Here is a 20765-nt window from a genome sequence, read left to right as displayed (position 1 = left end):
CATTCCTGTAGGGGGTGCATTTGGAGTCTTGCGTAAGGAACAATTAGAATGCAAGAAGCCATCATTCTGATCAATTGCATGAACACTCGGGCTGGTAGAGAGTGTTAAAGCTGAAATTGTGATATTAGGGTTTGCATGTTGCGTATCTGGACTGGGTTGGGGTATACTAGAGCTTTGCAAGTGTCTATTGTGGCTCCTAGGTACACTTGTGTGTTGGAGGGTTGGAGATGAGATTTGTTGAGGTCGACAGTAAATCTCAAGTTGTGATGCAGCTCAACGGTTTTGTGAGTGTGGTGTATGCAGCTGTGTTGTGACTTGGCTTTTATTATCCAGTGGTCTAAGTAAGGGAAGACGTGAATGGGCTGTCTTCTTAAATGAGCTGCGACTACTGCCAGACACTTGGTGAAGACTCTGGGTGCTGTAGTAACCCCGAACTGAAGAACTTTAAATTGGTAATGTTGTTCGTCCACTACGAACCAGAGATATTTCCTGTGCGCCGGGTGAATGGGAATATGGAAGTAGGAGTCTTCTAAATCTAGGGGGGAAAGAAAGTCACCTTGTTGAGGCAATGGGAGCACCTGTTTTAGGGTGACCATGTGGAAGTGGTCCGATTGGATATAGAGGTTTAGCTGTCTGAGGTCCAGGATGGGCCCATGAGCGCGTTCCTTTTTTGGTATCAAAAAGTATAGGGAGTACAATCCTGTCCTGTGATGACAAAATGGGACTGGTTCTATTGCATTTTTTTCTAAGAGAGAGAGAACTTCTTGTTTTAAAAGGGTGAGATGTTGTGGGGACATTTCACGTTCTCTTGGAGGGATAGTAGGGGGAGTGCATGTAAGTTCCAGGCTATAACTATACTGGATAATTTGTATTACCCACTTGTCTGTGGTGAATGAATTCCAGACAGGTGGAAACTGTGAAAGACGTCCCCCGACAAGTGTGGGATGATAGGGGGTAGCAGAGGGAAGTCACTGTTTATTGGCTGGGAAAGTGTGGGTGGAGTTACCTCTACATCTTCCTTTATTATTTCCTCTGTAGCCTTCTCGAAAATAACCTCTAGAGGAGGACGATTAGTTGTTATTTTTATAAGAGGAGGAGGGCTTCTCTGATGACACTGTTTTTGAGCCACCCCTGTCAAAGGAGCTGCGAAAGGGGTCTCGGTTAGAAAGCAATTGTAAGGTCTCCATGGACTTCGCAATTTCGGGGTCTTTCTTCATTTTTTCTACTGAAGTATCGACTGTAGGCCTAAAAAGATGCTCCTTATCAAAGGGCTCATTAAGTATGGAGGATTGCATCTCCTGCTTGAATCCAGAGATTCGAAGCTAGGCGTGCCTGCACAGCAGTATGCTGGTGTTGATGGCCCGAGATGCTGTGTCTGCCACATATAGTGCACATTTTATGGGCGTGTTGGTTATTAGTTTACCTTCCTGAATGTGGTTGTTAGCTTTGGTCTTATACTCATCAGGCAAGTGTTGTATGAGTTTTTCCAACTCATCATAGTGAGCCCTATCATAGCATGCTAACAGGACCTGAGCATTGGCAATACGCCAATGGTTGGCAGCCTGCCAAGCCACTCGTTTGCCTGAGGCATCAATAAAGTTTCAACTCCTTATCAGGAGCAGGGGCGTCGCCTGTAGTTTGAGAGTTAGTTCCCTTGCGGGCGTTAGATACAACACGAGAGTCTCCGGACAACTGGCCTTTTATATATGCAAGGTCTGTAGGAGCGGACTTGTATTTTTTTTATCCACTCAAGGTGTGAGTATTCTGGCTCTAACTGGGTCTCTGAATACCTCATCTGTGCGTTTCAACAAGCCCTTGAGCATTGGCAAAGTATTAGTAGACCTTTGTGAGTGCATAAATGTCTCCACTAGGAAATCCTATTCTAGAAGGTCCGTATGTAGCTCCACCCTGTGATATTGAGCAGCCCTATTGATAAGCTGCGCAATACCAGTATTGTCATCGGGGGAGGGGTTTAGAGGGGTACAGGTCAGGGTTGTTAATTAGATCTGGATCCTTATGATATTCTTTCCATGGGTCATTGTCTAGTGGTTTGTCATCTGGTATATCCTCATCTTCACACTCATCCCCACCCCCACCATCTTCATCATGCCGGTCAGGTGAAAGTGAAGGTGGTGGTGAATTTGATGGTGTAATCAGTAAATTGGCATTAAGAGGAGGAGAGGGAGGTATGTAAGGTGGAGAAGGGTGAGTACCCATGTCTTTTTTCTTCAGGAGGTATAGGACCTTCCTCTGAGAGACCCAGCTTCCGTTTTTTTAGGAAGAGTGGCCAGAAGGGGTTTGGTTTGAGGGTCAATACGAAGTCTCTTTTGTTTTGGATCCAAAACTGTGTCTCAGATGGAGGCTCCTTGGAATGAGTATCTTTCTCTTTAGGAGTAGATTTTGGTGTTGAAGATTTGGGCTGAGAGTCTTTGTGCAGCGAATGTTTTGCATCAGTGCGCTTAGTTTTAGCCTGTTGAGGGTGTAAAGCTTCCGGAGTGGCCTGTTTCCGCTCCAAACTTTTCGGTGCGGAGGGTGTCGGCTACAAAGTTTTAGGTGTCGAGGATTTCGGCTACGAGGATTATTTGGACACTTTCGGATCTTAAGCTTTTGACTTTGAGGATTTCGGATCCGAAGCCTTCGGTTTCAAAGGTGTCTTTAGTGCAGAAGGTGTAGGATCTTCCACATGTTTGGTTTTATGTTTCGGTGCCGAAGGTGTTGGTTTGGCACTGGAATTGGGCCGGCTCGAGCCCGAAGGCTTGTCTTTACGTTTCATAGACTGGCTGGAGGATGGGGCACCTGAAACTTTTTCTCAGTGTCGACCCGAGGGTGATACCGGAACCTTAGATTTTAATTGTGTGGGCACATGGGGATCTGTACTCATTGTAGATTGAGCCGGAGTGATGTTCAGGTCTTCCTCCATTTCAGAGTCTGCTTCGGACACGGAGACCGGGTCTTCTTCGTCTGTTTCTGCGGCTGGATGTTGGTCTGAATCTTCGACGAAGATGTCCGGTATGGAGCCGCTGCCGCATTTCATCTCGTGGCGTTGAGCCAGAGGATCACGAATGATCTTCTTCGATCGGAATGATCAACATGCTTCACAGTCTTTCTCGTTGTGTTCCGGTGATAAGCAGAGGGTGCAAACCTCGTGCAGGTTGGTGCGTGGAAACTTAGCATGACACCCAGGACAAAGCTTGGATGTTCCATCGACTGCTGGCATGGTCGGCACGGGGAGGCCCAACGGTCCGCCTCGAAGTTCCTAATCGAAGGTTTTCACAATTTATACGATGCACGTCGAATGGGAAACCGGATTGCGCGAAGAGGTTCGAAAATGATACCGAACCGGAGCGCAGAAATACACATCCGAACCCGATGGAGGGAAAAAACAATCCAAGGATGGAGCTGATACCCCTGTGCACTATCACTGAAAGGAGAAATCACCTACCTCGGGACTACAAAGGCTTCTTCGAAGAAAATCAAAGTGCAAACATCCGGGCCCAACACCAGATGGCGATCTATGCTAAAGCATATGATCTACAGCTCAAATGTCTCGAACCCATAGTTTTAATACAGATTTTTACTGCCTGTAGTCTCTGGTCATACACTCAATACCAAATAATTTTTTCGTTGGCGAGTGCCTGTTCTGAAAAGGACAAATTATCCTTTTTAATCTATTGCTTGGATTGCTGTTAGACGCCGGACAACCACACTTTAACTATTACTGCTAAACATAAGTCTAGTCCAAGTGCTTCTCAATTACTGATGCTAGTTGCAAGATTTTGCACAGGTACATTGTATCTATTGCACTTTAATCCTGGTACTTCGATATAGGTTTACTTTAAATTAGGGATTTGGGTAGGTAGTTTCTTTCAGAAAGCTTTAACAACTTCTTCGGAGCAAAGATTGTTATGAGTGGAGCGAAATACGAAACCATTTTAGAAAGTTCTCTGATGTTATTGGTAACAAAATCCATTTTATGAGTTTTTGTTTTTAAAGATGCAACAGCAGATCAATTGAATCTGCGCTCTTTCATTATTGATCTTAGATGTAAACCACCGCACAAGTGCACTTTATAATGTACCTTAATATTATTTATCAATATCAAGTAGTATAAGTGTTTTGTTGAACAATGATGCAATTCCAGTCAGTTCTAATTGATATAACCCAAGTTCCTGTCAACACCTAAAGTGTTTTTAATCTGGTTTGTAATGATTTTTAGTAATCAACAAATAGAATATTTTCTAAAATCATTTCTACACTTCAGAAAAAAAGTATGACTTCTTCTAAACACCTGAACACTCCCTCCTAAAAGAATTACCTTCCCTTGATACAATTCCCCCTTCCACCATCTTAGAGCTGAAACTTCACTACCTTTGGAAATAACTGTGCATATTTTCCTCCTACTTCTGAAATAACCTAATAGCACTACCTCAAGACTTTTTTGTCCTTTCACAACACTATTAACTGTAGATTACCTTGTACGCCTACTATTTTTCTCCTCACATGTATCCCTTGAAAATATTGCTGTGTAAACTCAGCAAATCGCTCTGATGCCTGAGGACAATTTTGCGCTATATAAAACTAAAAAAATAAAAAAAACATGTCTGACTAGATCTTCTGCAAGATCAGGTTATGGCCTACATCAAGCAGTCACCTAAGAGGTCAGAGACCTGGTTCTCCTGGTGGACACAAAGACCCAGTGGTGGAATCACAGTTTTTCAACTAAGGATGTTCAGAGGAGCTTATCCATTTCTTTCCCATCCAACCAAACCTAAAATAGACTGTGTCCTCACCTGCTATTTCTATACCAACTGAGATCAGGCACACAACACCCATAGGACTCAAAGGCATTTCCCCCCCGAGGCTTGTGTGTGTCAGCCCAAGCGGAGACAGCTTCGGGGGCACATACACAGACAGTTGTTGAGATGATTACAGCCGTACCGGAGTTCTTCACAGGTCTTTAAAAGACCATTTACGAGTCAACGATGGTTTGGTGTTTTTTCACCCCTTCATCTCCACTCTGCCCATTGCAGGAAGAATTAACCCCCCCCCCCCCCCCCCCACCCGAAATAGTTAGTAGCCCCACCTGAAATTTGGCTCTAGTTGCACCTCCGACTGATACATCTAACATATCGATTTTTCGCCAGAGCGGACACCTTTGTATTCTCTAACTGCGCACAACTGAATCTCTTTCTAATCCTTGTATTTGGCTGTCACAGATTCATTTTCACTCAGCACCTTTCCATGTTCATGCTCTAAATTATATAAATACAAACAAAGGCACACATTAAGATTTGCAACTTGAAATGTATTTCGCAGTTCGGCTCTGAAATGCCCTCCAGGAATTCCTGCTGGCACAAACGGACTGCATAAAACTCAGAAAAGCTCTGAAGGCATCTCTTTTTACAGCCCCACAATGAAAATACCAAATGCACCTAGATTTGATTTGACAACACCAAGAAACTCCTATGGGGGGTGTCGGAGTACTCCAGACCAGAAAAGTTGTTAACGAGCTAAACTGCATAAAACTGTGGCAGTAATTTGACGTAAGTAATATATGCCCCCATAAATAAATCAGACCTACAGGACTGACAACAATTATCACTGTCAACAATTCTATGACAAACCTTCTGATAGGTACCATACAATATATACAATACAATTGCATTACAAAAAAACAAAACAAATAACCAAAACAAAAACAAAAACAAAAAAACAGTTGCTGCTAAAACAGGTTAGGCTGGGGGAAAAAGGTGGTCAAATATCAATAAAAGGGGGAAAACAGTACGCAGAAAGATCTGGCACCACAAAGCGGACTGCACTTTAGGAAGTGCCTAACATGGTTTTGCATTAGCACGCGTAAGCCCAACAGTCCCTTTGAATAAGTAACAATATGTTTTTATCAGAGAGAGAGACAAAAACATGTTATCTGCTTGTGAAAACTGCTTTACAAGCACTGGATTTTTATAGCACCCTTGCCGTGGATTAGGCTCTGGGTTTGTACCGGAAGGAGCACCGCAGAATTCACTACTGGATTTGAGACTGGATTAAGCCAACATGTCATACGGGGCAGAACAGAACTTCACTAGCAAATCAGTGGAGGAAAAATGTTGCAAGTAGGAAAATAAATGTGCAGATGCCAACTAGAAAGGTTAATGCTCTAACAGCTGGTCATTTCATTATATTAATGCCAAATACGATGCTTTGGCTTTTCAACTTTCAGTCATTAGGATAAATTGATTGCATCCTTCTCGGGAAGAAGTTCAGTCATATTCACAGAATTCAGGTAAAAAAAGAAAATCACCTCCGACGCATTAGCCTAGTCTTCTACTGTTAGGCCTTCATAGTCACATATTGATATTGCAATGTACAGGGGATACAAACTGTGGTATTCATTCCGTCAGAGTAATTTGCTTACCACATTGCTTGTGTCAAAATGTTTTAGGAAGCCACAGGATATGCAGAATATTGTAATTGCAATGACATAGCGCTAACTACCGATGAGGAGGCGTTGAAGCGCTTTTCGGCGAGTAGTACGCTACTGCGAAACAAAGTTAGATTAGCGGTGCATTAGTAGGGGGAGCGGTAGACATGTGAGTGAGTGAAATATTCCCCATGTTTTAAACCAGGAGAACCCATCAAACCCAGACTCATTTCTTTTAATCTTGAATGCAGCTTGACAACCATCATTACTGTTCCCTTTCGGTTTACTTTTTGCACTTGTATGCATTAACCCCCTCCACCCTTCGTAGTTCGGCAGAAGAAGCCCTACTTTCCACTGTCGGTGCCAAAGGAAAGCACCTTTGGTTCCTTTAGTTTTGAAACGAAAAACGTTAACTAATATTTCAATGTGTTCTTCATTAACGGCAAAAAACTGAATTTTAAAATGTGTGTAAAATTACGACCGTATAAATTATACTAACGACAGGAGTCCATGTATTTGACAGGCATTGCAGGCAGAGATTACTTACAGCTTTCTCATGTGGTTGAAGCACGCCCTCTACTGCTACTATTTGATACTGCTTGTGCTTCAAACTTCCAGGGAACCTGCGGAGCATTTTAAGATGAGATCCATTAATATCTTGTTGCAGCAACTTTTGCATGTCTTGGGAAGGACAACCAGGATCAAATACGAGTAGACAATGTGCTCCATTCTTCTTCTCTTCCATCCCAACAATTGTACGGCTGTGACCTGATGAGAAAAAAATTAAACATACTTATAGCATAATTGTGAAAGATAAAAAAAATGTCTACATTAATCCCTAAACTTACACGAACAGTTATAACTACCCAACAGCTATGTGCATTAGTCTCCTGATTAGGTCCAGGCTGACAGAGTACAAAACTCTAGGCACAATCCACCAAAATATGCAGTTTGGGCACTGGCTATAACCAAATTTGCCTACTGTGTCCATCTCACGTGGTTTCATTATTGTAATGACAATTCAGATGAATACCAATTCGTCTGAAACATTTTCCCACTGCTTCATGACTCTCCTATCGCTATGGCCGACTATCTACTGAGTCTCCAACTTTCCCTTGTAGCTATGGGTGACCATTACCTGGGCTTCCAACTTCTACCCATAGCTATATGACCATTCCGACCGCAAGTTTTCAACTTCCAGCATAGCTATGTCTTACTTTCGCCTGAGATTCCAGCTTCCCCCTAAAGCTATGGCCGACTATCCCCTGAGTTTCAGTTCCAACTCAGTGGCGTAACGAAACTTGAGGGGGCCCCCCTGCAAAGCACATGGAGGGTCCCCCGGCAGCTCGGCCCACCACTTTGCCCTACCACCCAGAAATCTAGAATATTTCGATTTGAAACCTCCAACATTTAAATAAAAAGCCTCTATATTATCTTTCTCAAAATTCTAATGAGAAAATGGGAAATACTCTTAGCATACAAGCTACACCATTTGTAATAATAATGTCAAAAGCAGATTATTTAACTGTGGCAGCAATCAGAACAATGCCAAGGAGTGATCCTATTGTCTCATGGACTGCCTATGGCTGAAGAACAAAGAACTATGAAGGTTCTGAAATAGAATTGACATTAATGACTAATAATTGGAAACTTTGAAAGACAAACCCAAACCTGCAATTCCATAAAAACTCGACTGACCATATACATGAGAAGTTTGTGCTAATTTACTGTGTGCTAAATAAGTTTGCTGTATGTACTTTTGCCTCTAGCCTCATAAGGAGACTAGAGGGATGTGTTTAGATTAAATACATATATTTTATATATATACCTGGTGTGGGTCTCCTTTCATTTGAGATTATAGACTGGTAAAACAAGCTGCTTTACATTCCTTCAAGACTTAGCCTGAAGGCTGCTCTCCACAGCTACCACTAGGATAGCTTTCTATAAGGTTGTCTTTAACCTACCATCAAGAAGGGGTCGTTTGGACTGGTGCAAGGTGCCCACTAGAATAGTGGACAGCATATGCCAGGTCAACTTCTCACAGGAAGAGGAGGAGATTCCATTTCTACAGACTAAAGTAAAGAGGAAAGTGTTATCCTAACTTGGGGGAATACCAACATTGTTTCTCATGTGGGTAATTGTAGCGGTTGTTGAGGTACTTGGGGCCCAGGTCGTGGAGAGCCTTGTGTGTGTGGGTGAGGAGCCTGAACGTGATCCTCTTGCTGACGGGGAGCCAGTGCAGGTCTCTCAGGTGGTCGGAGATGTGGCTGTGTCGGGGGATGTCCAGGACGAGTCGTGCGGAGGCGTTCTGGATGCGTTGGGAGTCTTTTCTGAAGTTTGGCTGTGGTTCCGGCGTAGAGGGTGTTTCCGTAGTCCAGTCGGCTGGTGACTAGCGCCTGGGTGACCGTCTTCCTGGTTTCAGTGGGGATCCATCGGAAGATCTTTCGGAGCATGCGCAGGGTGTTGAAGCACAATGATGAGACAGCGTTGACTTTTCTGGTCATCGAGAGGGAGGAATCCAGGATGAAGCCCAGGTTACCTGCATGGTCCGTTGGCTTGGGAGTGGTGCCCAGGGCAGGAGGCGACCAGGAGTTGTCCCAGGTGGAGGGAGATGATCCTAGGATGAAAACTTCCGTCTTGTCGGAGTTCAGTTTCAGGCGGCTGTTCTTCATCCACTCTGCGACGTCTCATCCCTTCGTGTAGGCTGGCTCTGGCTGGGTCGTTGGTGAGGGAGAGGATCAGCTGTGTGTCGTCGGCGTAGAAGATGATGTTGAGGTTGTGTTTGCGTGCGATGGCTGGGAGGGGGCTCATGTAGACGTTGAAGAGGGTGGGGCTGAGTGATGATCCCTGTGGTACGCCGCAGATGACTTCGGTGGCCTTGGATCTGAACGGGGGAGGCGGACTCTCTGGGTTCTTCCGGCGAGGAACGAGATGATCCACTCCAGTGCCTTCTCTTGGATTCCGATGTTGCTGAGGCGTTGCACTAGGGTGCGGTGGCAGACAGTGTCGAACGCTGCGGAGAGGTCCAGGAGGATGAGGGCTGCTGTTTCCCCGTTGTCGAGCAGGGATCTGATGTCGTCAGTGGCTGCGATAAGGCCGGTCTCGGTGCTGTGGTTGGCGCGGATCCGGATTGCGAGTGGTCGAGGGATCAGTTTGTCTCGAGGAAGGCGACAAGCTGTCTGTTGACTGTCTTCTCGATGACTTTGGCAGGAAAGGGGAGGAGCGAGATGGGGCGGAAGTTCTTGAGGTCGGTGGGGTCCGCTGTTGGTTTCTTCAGGAGGGCGCTGAGCTCTGCGTACTTCCAGCTTTCCGGGAAGGTGGCAGTGTTGAAGGAGGCGTTGATGATGTCCCGGAGATGGGGTGCGATGATGGAGTCGGCCTTGTTGAAGACGTGGTGGGGGCAGGGGTCGGTTGGGGATCCGGAGTGGATGGTGTTCATCGTGCGGGTGGTGTCTTCAGTGCTGACCGGGGTCCAGGCGCAGAGGGTGGTGGTGGTGGTGGGGGGCGTAGGTTCGGTGGTTGGGTGCGTGGTTGTTGCGCCAAAGCGGTTGTGTATTTTGGCGATCTTGCGGTGGAAGAACGAGGCAAGAGAGTCGCAGAGGTCTTGCGAGGGAGTGATGTCGTTGTTCCCAGCGCTAGGGTTGGAGAGCTCTTTGACGATGCTGAAGAGTTCCTTGCTGTTGTGGGCGTTGTTGTCCAGTCGTTCTTTGAATGCTGTCTTCTTGGTGGTGCGGATCAGCTGGTGGTGTTTGCGGGTGGCGTGCTGGAGGGCAGTCATGTTGTCTGTGGTTTGGTTGTTGCGCCAGGCTTTCGAGGGTGCAGCAGTTTTTCTTGGAGTTCTTGAGTTAGTCGGTGAACCAAGAGGCTTTCTTGCTGCTGGGAGGGGTCTTCAGTGGTGCGAGGTCGTCTGCGCAGTTGGTGATCCATTGTGTTAGGTTGCTGGCTGCTTCGTTGGGGTCTGTTGTGCTGGCGGGAGGGTTCTGGCTGAGGGAGGTGGTGAGCTGGTCGGCGGTGATCTTGTTCCAGTTCCTGCGAGGAGCCTGTTGCGGGTGGTGGTGGGTCGTGTTTTTTCTGAAGCTGAAGTGGACGCAGCTGTGGTCAGTCCAATGAAGTCCGGTGGAGTGGCTGAAGGAGATGTACTTGCTGGAGGAGAAGACTGGGTCCAGCGTGTGGCCGGCGTAGTGGGTGGGGGTGTTCACCAGTTGCTTGAGCCCGAGGTTGGCCAGGGTGTCCAGCAGGTTGGTGGTGTTGCTGTCCTTGTTGTTCTCCAGGTGGAAGTTGAGGTCCCCTAGGAGGATGTAGTCAGCGGAGGGGAGGGCGTGCGGGCTGATGAAGTCTGTGATGTCTTCGCTGAATTGTGTGCGTGGTCCCGGGGTCTGTAGATGAGGGTGCCTCTGAGTGTGGTCTTGGGGTCGGTGTGTATCTGGAAGTGGAGGTGTTCGGCGGCGGTGAAGGTGTCGCCGGAGCTGGTCGTGATGCGGATGGTGTTCCTATGGACGATGGCGATGCCTCCTCCAGTCTGGTTGACGCGGTCCCTCCGGGTGATCTTGTATCCGTCCGGGATGGCGATGGCGATGTCGGGCGCTGAGGAGGCGTTCATCCAGGTTTCCGTGAGGAAGGCGACGTCTGGGGATGTTGTGTCGAGCAGGTTCCAGAGTTCGACGGCGTGTCTATGGATGGAGTGGGTGTTGAGCAGGATGGACTTGGGGTGGTTGCTGCTGGTGCTCGGCTTGGTGGGTGCGGTGCAGGTCCGGAGGCAGGTGTATTTGCAGGCTTGGCAGGTGAAGGGTCAGTGGGTGCGCCTCAGGGTGGCTTGGTAGCAGGCGGGGGTTCGGCCGGCGTTGAGGGTGGCGGTGTCGTAGGTCAGTCGTGTGGTCATTCACAGGAGAAATGTGACGAGTTAAACACCTTCTTTATAGATAAAATCAGGCGGATTGGCATTCAATCAAGAGTAACCCCGAAATGAATTACAAATGGTCTGATTTAGGAAAATCCGGTTAAGTTACTTATTTTATTGCCTTGTACGCTTCTGCTGTCTCCTATCTATTGAACGTGGAACACCCATGCATGCAGCTCTAGAATGTAGAATGTTCTTGGTGCCTGCTACCAAGTCCTCTGTGTCAGTTGCTGCTGGGTGCCCTGTGGGTAGGACGCGGCTGTATGATGAACCTAAAATAAAGAAGATCTTCCTGTCATCTTCCTGTCTCCCTGTACTTCTTCAACCTGGCGACGAGCGAAGAAGAGCAAACCTTGTGAGACTAGAGAGTGAACTTCGTGGCTCACAAGATATCCCGCGTGCCCTGAAAATCTACAGCTCCACAAGCGTCCTAACACAGATAAGTTCTGTTGCTCGAATTTGAGAGGGATGAGAGGGAAAGGGGCTGACATTAAGGGTCCTGAGGATCCTCACTGGAAGGCCCTGCAGGATCTCAAGTCAGCAAAAACGAAAGCCAACTTTGATGTGAGGCACAGCCACACTTTTTGCATTCAGATTTCCTGTCTTCTTCGTTGCGCTGACACGCACAGCATTTCCAAGCTTGTCAACGCGCTGATGCTCTCAGCTTGACCCATCATTCTGCGCTGATACGCACAGCTGACTAGGTTAAATTTTATTTGCATGTTGGCTTCTACAATTTGACACATTTCTCTGTGCTGATGCGCACAGCTGACAAAGTTCAATCTTATTTGCACTTCATTTTAAGGTAGGATTTATCGCTGATGCGCACAGCTGTACATCCATTTCTGGATATCTTCTACTTATAATATTAGTTACGTGCTGATTACGTTGACACGCACAGCTTGAATTAAACATCTACTTATTGTATATTCCTGCGCTGATGCCCACAGCTGATCAAACATTACTTTACTCATTTACTACTAATTTTTGTTGCTTACCTACACTGAAGCTTAAAAGTATTCTTTAATGAGCTCTTCTTACTATGTTGCAAAAAGGAATCTCTGGCACTTGCCTAAATACGGTGTTACATCAACATGCAAAATGTAATGCCTCCACCCTTCTTTCTTTCCAACCTTGGCGATCCACCTTTGCGCTGGTCAAAGTGGAAAAAAGTATTTCTAAACTATGTACGGGTTTGTGATGTATCCTTAAGTGCTGAAAGAAAATCAGCACCATTATTACACTGTCTGGGGTCGGAGGGTCAAGATGTGTTTGAACATCTTCCAGATTTGAACAACAGATAATCAGACAATCTCAAAGAATTTGAAACCGGTCTTAAAAAAACTGGATAAACACTATCTCCCAACGCTACCACTTTGGGAAGAGAGTACAAAAATCAGATTAGTCTGTTGAAACTTACATCACAGCTTTACGCAAATTAGGCGCAACCTGTAAATTCGATGGATCATTAGAAGGAGGCATATGTGACCAGTTCATGCTTGGTTGCAACGCTGAAAAAGATCAAGGATGAACTGTGGCAAAAAGATGATCCGAAACTTGATGGTCATTGTTCTAGCCAAAAGGATTGAACATTCTTTAGCTTGTGTGGAGGTAATAAAAAAAAAAGGAGAATTGGGCTTCGGAAGAGAAGGTTCACGCTGTTACAAAAAACCCTGTGAAGCCCGTTTGGAAGCAAGGTGAAAATTTTTTGGGAAGCCGCGCCTACCTAACATCTCTTCCAACTCCAGATCAAAAGCGAATGCCAGAGTGAAGTATTAATGTTGTGCCCTGTTTGGTCACCTTGCTAATGACAAGTCATGCCCAGCACTCACTTCCAAGTGACACAACTGTGGGAAAGTTGGCCACATAGCCAAGGCTTGCAGAGCCAAGTAAATTAAGTCAAGCAGGTGTGTCAAAGAAGTTTTCTTTGAGAGCGATGACTGACTGTGATCATGATGACTTGCACAGTGGGGAGATTATGGCACCTGCTGAGAAAAACAAACGTAGAGGTCCAGTTGATGAAGTTCTAGTGAAGGAATGCAATATAAGAATGCTCCTTGATTCTGGTGCAAAGATTTCTCTTATTCCCAAGAAAATCTTTGATTTGAAAGTGAATGGAAACGTAAAAACGAACAAGCCAGACATTAAACCATTAGCGTATGGTGGCCAGCCCATAAAGCTCTTTGGTTATTTACTTGGCAACATGGAATATAAAGGAAGACTAACTTCTGGGAAGATTTATATATCATGCAGAGGCGACAGAATAATCAGCTGGTTTCACCAGGCTGATTTGGGGGTGTCTTTGGTTCCTGGTGGTGACCCCTGCATTGTTCTGAGAAACATCACCTCCCATTCTCTTCCCATAAATCAAACCTTGTGTGAGAAAGTTATCAATGATGTTTCAAGGGTGGGTGCTTCCAGCTCTGCACTACGAGCTGAACTCAACTAAGTTTTTAGTGAAAGGTTCGGTTGCCTTTCATATTATATTAACAAAATACCTTTAAAACCAGATATTGTTCCCGTCATGTGTAAGGTGCGTGATGTGTTCTTGGCCATGAAAAAGTCCATGTGTGCAGATCTTTAGAAACTAAAGGGTGATGGGATTATCATTGAGACCAAGGCCAGTCAGTGGTTGGCCCCAGTTGTTCTTGCAAGCAAGGCTTCAGGTGAAGTGCGCTTATGTGTGGACCTGTGCGTGCTCAACCGTGCAGTTGTTGCGGACAGGTACCCTCTCCCTAGCATTACTGAAATGCTAGCACAATTACGTGCTGCATATCACCAGGTCAAGATTGATAATAGTCCCATGGATCTGATGCCTTTGTTACCCCTTTTGGGACTTACAAGTTCACGTGTCTACCTTTTGGCTTAGTCACCGCAGCCTCTGTTTATCAGAGGGCAATGGAAGACGTGTTGAGGGGTGCGGAGGGAGTCAAGATCTATCAAGATGATGTGTTGATCCATGGTGATTCGCAAGCTGAACACGATGAGAGACTGAGGTGTGTGCTTGAACGTTTTCGTACGAGAGGCTTAACTCTCCGTGAAAATAAATGCAAGTTTAATCTTCCCGAAATAGATTACCTGGCCCATCGCTTGACCTGTGATGGGGGTCAGACCCGAAGAACGCTTCGTAAAAACAATAGATGAACTTCCAGTTCCCCAATCCAGGGACAAACTGGTAACCTTCTTGGGTATGGCGAATACTATAATAAGTTTGTGCCACGCTTCGCATGCACTTAGGTCTCTTCTAAAGAAGGGTGTAAAGTGTTCCTGGTCGCCCCAGTGTCAGTTGGAGTTTGAAGAAAAAAAAAAGGATTATATACATTTCTAAAGCGAGGATGTATAAAAAAAAAACACAGTTGGATAAGTATTTTTGAGAGACGGGGGCAAGAAACGAGGATGTTTTTGTGCCAAAAACTACCCGATTTCTACAGCTTTTCAGTAACAAAATGGTTATATGGTGTAGTGTAGCTTTTGAGTTAGTGTTTTTAGGCAGAATTTCTTACTACAATTCACACAAATTCAGGAAAGTTACTTTGCCAAGAAAACGAAATCCAGGTAAATTACTTAACAGTTTTCTTTGAACTAGGTGAGGAAATACCTAAGCGACATAAAAGGTTACAACTTTGCAAGAGTACCATACATTTTCTTTTCAATTAAAAGACAATTGTTTTGAATCATACCTTGGTGCTGAAGGTAAATTGGAGACTTAGATGTACAGACCACCCTTTGACGGTCTCCATCAGAAGCGAAGTAATTCAAAACCCACTGGAATAAGAGAGAATGTGTACCGCCAGGACCAGTGGGCTTGTGAAAGTCAACAATACGGCACCTACAGAAAAAAATAGTCTATGAAAATAATCAAGCATATCAAAAATATAAATTGCAGAAACACAGATTCACAATTTACGCATAAAAGGCAATCTTTCTTCAAGATTGCAACCTTTTCTGCAGCATGCTGTTTGCCTTGTTCTTTTGACACAGTCTGGCACTTGCTGTTACTAATCATTTCACATACAATCCTTTCCATTTAGCTTAGCATCTGCCAGTCCTCCTCAACCTAATCGAATTTAAAAGTATGTGTGTCAATGGAAAGGCTATTTAGTAATTTGGCGTACTGCACCTACGGCAGTTTTCTTCCAGAAACATTTGGCTCCATTTTTAAGCTTTGACAACCTCAGCTCAGGGGTCAGAGCCTAGCCCAGGCCCTCTTATTATGCCTGGCCTGTACAAAAGTCCATACTTGTGGTGACAGTAATGGCTGCCAACCCTGGCTGTCTGTAGCTTTTTTGCAACTGGTGCAAAATTGGTGACAAATGCAGTTTCATATTTCTGCTACGAATTACCCCACAAGCTAGCTACACGCTCTAAACCATCCTGAGAAAAGTGATTGTTACCATATTCTTTATTTTTAATATATTATTTATTCTAGTATTTTATAGTGTGGTCTTACCTACTGGGGCAGCAGAACGCCTTATGTATATATAACATAACATAGGTACATAAGAATTTAACGTAGTGAGAAGATCTCAGCTACTGCAGTCCAAGGTATTCAGCTCTCGACTTAAGGGAAGATGGACAGAGGGAAAAGGGATGAGTGGAGGGAGGCAGTCTTTAGTCTGGTAGATGCAATTACGGGAGGAGATTGGGGTTAACTTTAATGCATGCACCTATGTGGTGTTTTCAGTGCGGGCCTAGCCAAAAGGCAGCAGAGAACTAGAAACGGTCAGTAGATGCACGGGGGGGGGGGGGACGGGGGGAATGGTAGCAATTTCCAAGGAGGAAGAAAATGGATTGTTACTGTCCCATAGGTTTGCAACTTTACTTAAACAGTTTTTTATTACCGGTTGGATTTGCAGTAACAACATGTACAGCATGACACATCCTTGAGATAGCAGTTTCCGTCGGAAAATATTTAAACATAGGTACATCACACATCTGATATCCATCATAAGGTTTATCATAAACAAACTTTTTATTTTTATAGATTATTATCTTCTGAAACTGGATTTACAGTCGGTGGGGTAAAAATACCTTCCTGAAATGTTTTCCATTTACCCCACATTCTTTCACATTTTCAGAGGTTTGCAACTCGCCCCTAGGTTATGATGGGACCAGAGAGCTGAGCCTTGTGGGTTAAGAAGGCTCTTTGAAGGTCATTTGTGCCCTCAGCGGTAGGCAGTGGAATTATTTCAGCAACAGTGGTGTGATCAGATGATTCTGCTTTGGAGACTGAGAACATTGTCACTGGTAGGGTAGCTCCGATAGATGTGATTAGGGATATGGGAAAGCCAGGTTGGAAAGCATTACCTCCATAGATTGGGCGCAGTTTTCGTCAGTCTACTGCCTTAACAAACCTAGAGATATGGTAAATGCTACTCGCAGATAGAAGGTGCCAACTCGTTTCAAAACAGGTTGAGGGGGATAGTCTTTGGAACACAGAAGAAAGAATAAAGTCTTGTTTAGCTGCGGTTTTAGAAAGAAGACACCCAGTTGATTAGTTTCTCTATACGTTTTTTTGGATTGTTAACTTGGATGGATCGGCGGCTTTAAGGTCCAGCTGAGCATCTTCAGCGTACTGGAACATGGAAATATTATTGCCACGAATCAGCATACTCAAGAAGTTTCATATAGAGGTTAATTAGAGCCAAGAGAGAATTGAACCTTGAGGCATGTCCCCTTTAAATGGCTTGTAATTGTATAATAGGCTTTTGTTTTCATGAACTTTCCTTAATAGTGGGAAGACAATTTTTTAGGAGCATTACTTGAATTTGTTTATGTTACATACAAACATGACAAGGAGTTAGGAAGCTGCTTGTTCAAAGGGTATACTGTGTAGGTGTGTGACAAAGACAGAGAAGATGAAAAGCTTCACATTGTAGCAACATCATCTTTTTGGCTACCTTCACTCAGGAACTCCTACCACATGTAGTGATTATAATGATAGAGGGCCTAGTCAAATTTTAAAAACAGTTGTGGATCTTTACGAGACTTTAATTGACCGTAACCATCCTCAATGTGGTCCACATGTTTCAGCCTACTTGGTAATACATAGTATTTCTGTTTTAAGGCCAGTAATGATTGCTCAGCCTTATTCGTCTGAAGAGCCCTTACCTGACCCCTAGGAGTAGCCAGTTGCCGTTTGGTGCATCTAGATGGAGCAGAGTGGTTAAGGCATTCCAGGGCCTTAATTTCCGCTGTATGACCTGCCTTGACCAGTCTGGCTTCCTGTGTGTGGGTGATGGCAATAGAGGAGAGGGTCTCCCGTATTGTGGCTTTGAAGCCATCCCAAAGGATGGATACTGAGATCTCGGAATGGGTGTTAGTGTCAACGTGTGCACCGATCACTTCTGAATTTCAGCACCATCAACTGGATCACTGAGCGGGAAACACCACTGGCCATGAGCAGGTGCAGTAGATCCAGATTTAACTAGGGTGACCTTTATGTGGGCATAGTCGGAGATGGAAATATCTAAGAGACAAGCAGAGTCTATGTCCCGTAATAGTGTGGGAGTGATTAAGAAGTAATTGATACGCAAGTATGAGGAGTGGCTGTATGAATAGAAGGAGTAATCACCAACCCCAGGGATACTATGTCTTCAGGCGTCCCCCAGTCCCACGTTCATAAGGTCACGTTTAAGGGCAGTAGACATCGCACCCAAGGAAGCGGCAATACGATCCATTTTAGGATCCCACACTAGATTGAAGTCGCCACCCCCCCCCCCCCCCCCCCCACTACGAGGTCCCCGATGACATGTGTCACATGAACTTATAGGGTGGTTGTAGGGTATGGGTCGAGGGCTTGATTAGGAGCCTAAATGTTCATGAGAGTAAAGTCCTGGCTCCCCGTTGGACGGTGAGTTTCAGGAAGTGGGCATTATTATCCCACACAAGTTTTAGTATCTTTGAGCACAAGAATGCCTTGCACAGGATAGCAACTCCAGCTGTTTTAGTCGTGACGTGCGCCCAATAACTAATAGGATATCTTGGGTGAAACATGTGGGGAGCGCCTTGGTGGGGCCAGTGAGTTTCCTGCCGGAATAGAACATCGGGGTCCTGCATAAGGAGGTAGTGTCACACCTGGTGCCTTTTGTTAGGTGCATTTAGTCCTCATGTAGTGAGGCACTTAACCTGCGGGCTGCCAGCCATGGGAAAGAGATGTGTTATGGGCCTTCAAAAGATGCAAGAGGTGTCACAGGGAGAAATGCAGAGTAGCCATGGGAGTAGGAAGATGTCAGGCCCAATACCCTTGTTGAAGAACGGGATGGGTGTCCAATATGGTCAAAAGGATGAGGGAAAGGAAGCAAACTTTTGCCAAGTGCCCTGTGGTGCAAGTATGAAGAGTTGGCATAGGAGGGTGGGTGTTGTATTGAGTCTCCCAAATGCACTCAATGCCCTAAAAGGAATAAAAAGGAAGATAGACAGCAAAACACTAGGTGGACAACAGGGCAGAACTGCTCCATTCAAGTCCTAAAACGGCCAATACTCTCGACAGGAGGCCATTCAAGAGAAGTCACTCACCTACGGATTGAATCGAGGGAGGTCGTAAAGATCAGTGGAGGTTCAGCGGCTCCTGGTCCTGCTGCCTGCAACAGCAGGGCAGGAAGCAGCCCAGAAAGGGCAGTAGCAGCTCTGGGGTGTCCGGTTAGTTCGTTCTCCTCTGGGTCCGTCGCTGCCAAGACAAGTAGAGAAGGAACAGCGAGAAGTCCCGAGGGCATGGAACGAGCCATCTGACAGTGTGTCTGGTCTTAAACTTCTTCAAGGCTGCAGACATGTGGCAGAGCAAGTCTGGAGAGGGCACCCCACTGGGAGATGCCAGGCAAGGATCGGCTGGAAATTTGGTATAGAGCGATCCAGGTGTCGAGGGTCCTCTCTCAAGATTGCGAATGTGCTGAATGATACCTTGTTAGGCTTCTTGGGAGGCCTGTTCCCTCATGTGTTGTTGGTGGAGTGAGGCTTGCATTGCAGCCCACTGCGGTTACAGAGGTGCCCGATTGGGGAAGGAAGGTGTGTGCAGATTGTCCCCCTTCGAGTCGGGCACCAAGCTCAGGTGTTTGGCCTTTCTCAAGGAGGAAAGGGCTCTGTGCCTGCCTAACCAGGTGAAGATGATAGCGAAGGGGTGGCCCCACTGATATCAGATATTAAGGACTCTTAGCTTGTCCGTGATGGGCTTGAAGCTCCTGCGCCTCCACAATGTGATAGGCACGATGTACTAGAATAATTGGACCGTGTGTCCTCGAAAGATTGTGTCCGGCTTTTTCCTTGAGGCCTGGAGGATAACTTCTTTTTCGGTGAAATGCACTCTCGCCATGATGTTGGGGGCAGCATCCGAGTGACTCTGAACTGGTGCCACCTGGTTTGCTCCATCTAGTGTCAGCAGGGTGGCATCATCATCGCCCAGGATCACGTGTAGGAGGTCTGCAGTGAATTAGATCTGTGCCCTCCGCCCCTCGTGGGAAGGCCCCTAATATCAGGATATCCTTCCCTTTACATGGTCTGATCATTATGCCATACTCTGCGCTCTTCCTATCACGGGATCTCCCCCAACTAGACAGGCTCCTTTAAATCAAGAGCCCTTCAAAGTATGGAAAGATATAGATTATGTAGCTCTTACAAACCTCCTGATCAAGACCTGCCCCATTATACCCTCGGATCCCGATTTAGCCGTAAAATTTTTTTTAGACTGGATAGGAAATGCTATGGACCTACTGGTCCCCTCCAAGACCATTTCTAGAAATAGAAAGCTGCCTTCGGCTCCATGGTTCACGGAAGAACTTAGGAAACAGAAACAAGAATGCAGAAAACAAGAAGGATACTGGCGAAAGTCTTACGATCAAGTCTGCAAACTCCGCTATAAGGAGACACAGCTTAGTTACAAAAAAATGATTTTGGAGGCTAAGAAGAAGTTTTTTGGAGATCAAATTGATAATGCCAAAAATTCCAGCAAACAGCTATTTGAGGTAGTGAAACAACTGGCTGGGAAACCTGCAGACATAGCACCCATTCCATCGCAGGCTCTCTGTAATTCGTTGGCTAACTTTTTCTTCTCCAAAGTTAATGACATTTACCTAGAGTTCTCGACCAGCGACCCACCAGTTTTAACCACCACACATACCTGTCCTTCCACCTGCTCGCTTATCCAGTTTGAGGAACTCAAGGAGGAACAAATCAGGGACATCATGCAGTCAATAAAAACAGGATCTGCCTTGGATCCCTGCCCACCCAAGGTCTACCTGCCAGTAATAGACACCATTAGCACAGCTATTAGGCAAGTCTGCAACATGATATTTAGGTCAGGGATATATCCAAACATCCTAAAAAACACCCTTTTAAAACCGCTCCTTAAAAAAACAGGTCTAGACAAGGAGCAGCTGAAGAATTACAGACCTATCGCCAGTCTGCCATTTTTAGCCAAAGTGGTTGAAAAGGCAATGAATGCCCAGCTGTCTG

General features: G+C 45.6%; 1 protein-coding gene across 1 annotated transcript in view; it reads right to left on the bottom strand.

Moving 5' to 3' along the window:
• ZUP1 (zinc finger containing ubiquitin peptidase 1) overlaps positions 1-20765 on the bottom strand; it is a 121431-nt gene that overhangs the window by 16230 nt on the left and 84436 nt on the right. The window contains exons 7-8 of the mRNA XM_086926761.1: positions 14999-15147; positions 6969-7189 (exon numbers count right to left, since the gene is read on the bottom strand). Of these exons, the coding sequence (XP_086782887.1) occupies positions 6969-7189; positions 14999-15147 (370 nt within the window). The remainder of the gene's footprint in view (positions 1-6968; positions 7190-14998; positions 15148-20765) is intronic.

The sequence above is a fragment of the Lissotriton vulgaris genome, chromosome 6, assembly GCF_964263255.1.
Source record: "Lissotriton vulgaris chromosome 6, aLisVul1.2, whole genome shotgun sequence".
NCBI classification, from domain to species: domain Eukaryota; kingdom Metazoa; phylum Chordata; class Amphibia; order Caudata; family Salamandridae; genus Lissotriton; species Lissotriton vulgaris.
The sequence above is the reverse complement of the archived record's forward strand: the minus strand, read 5'-3'. Positions and strand labels throughout refer to the sequence as shown.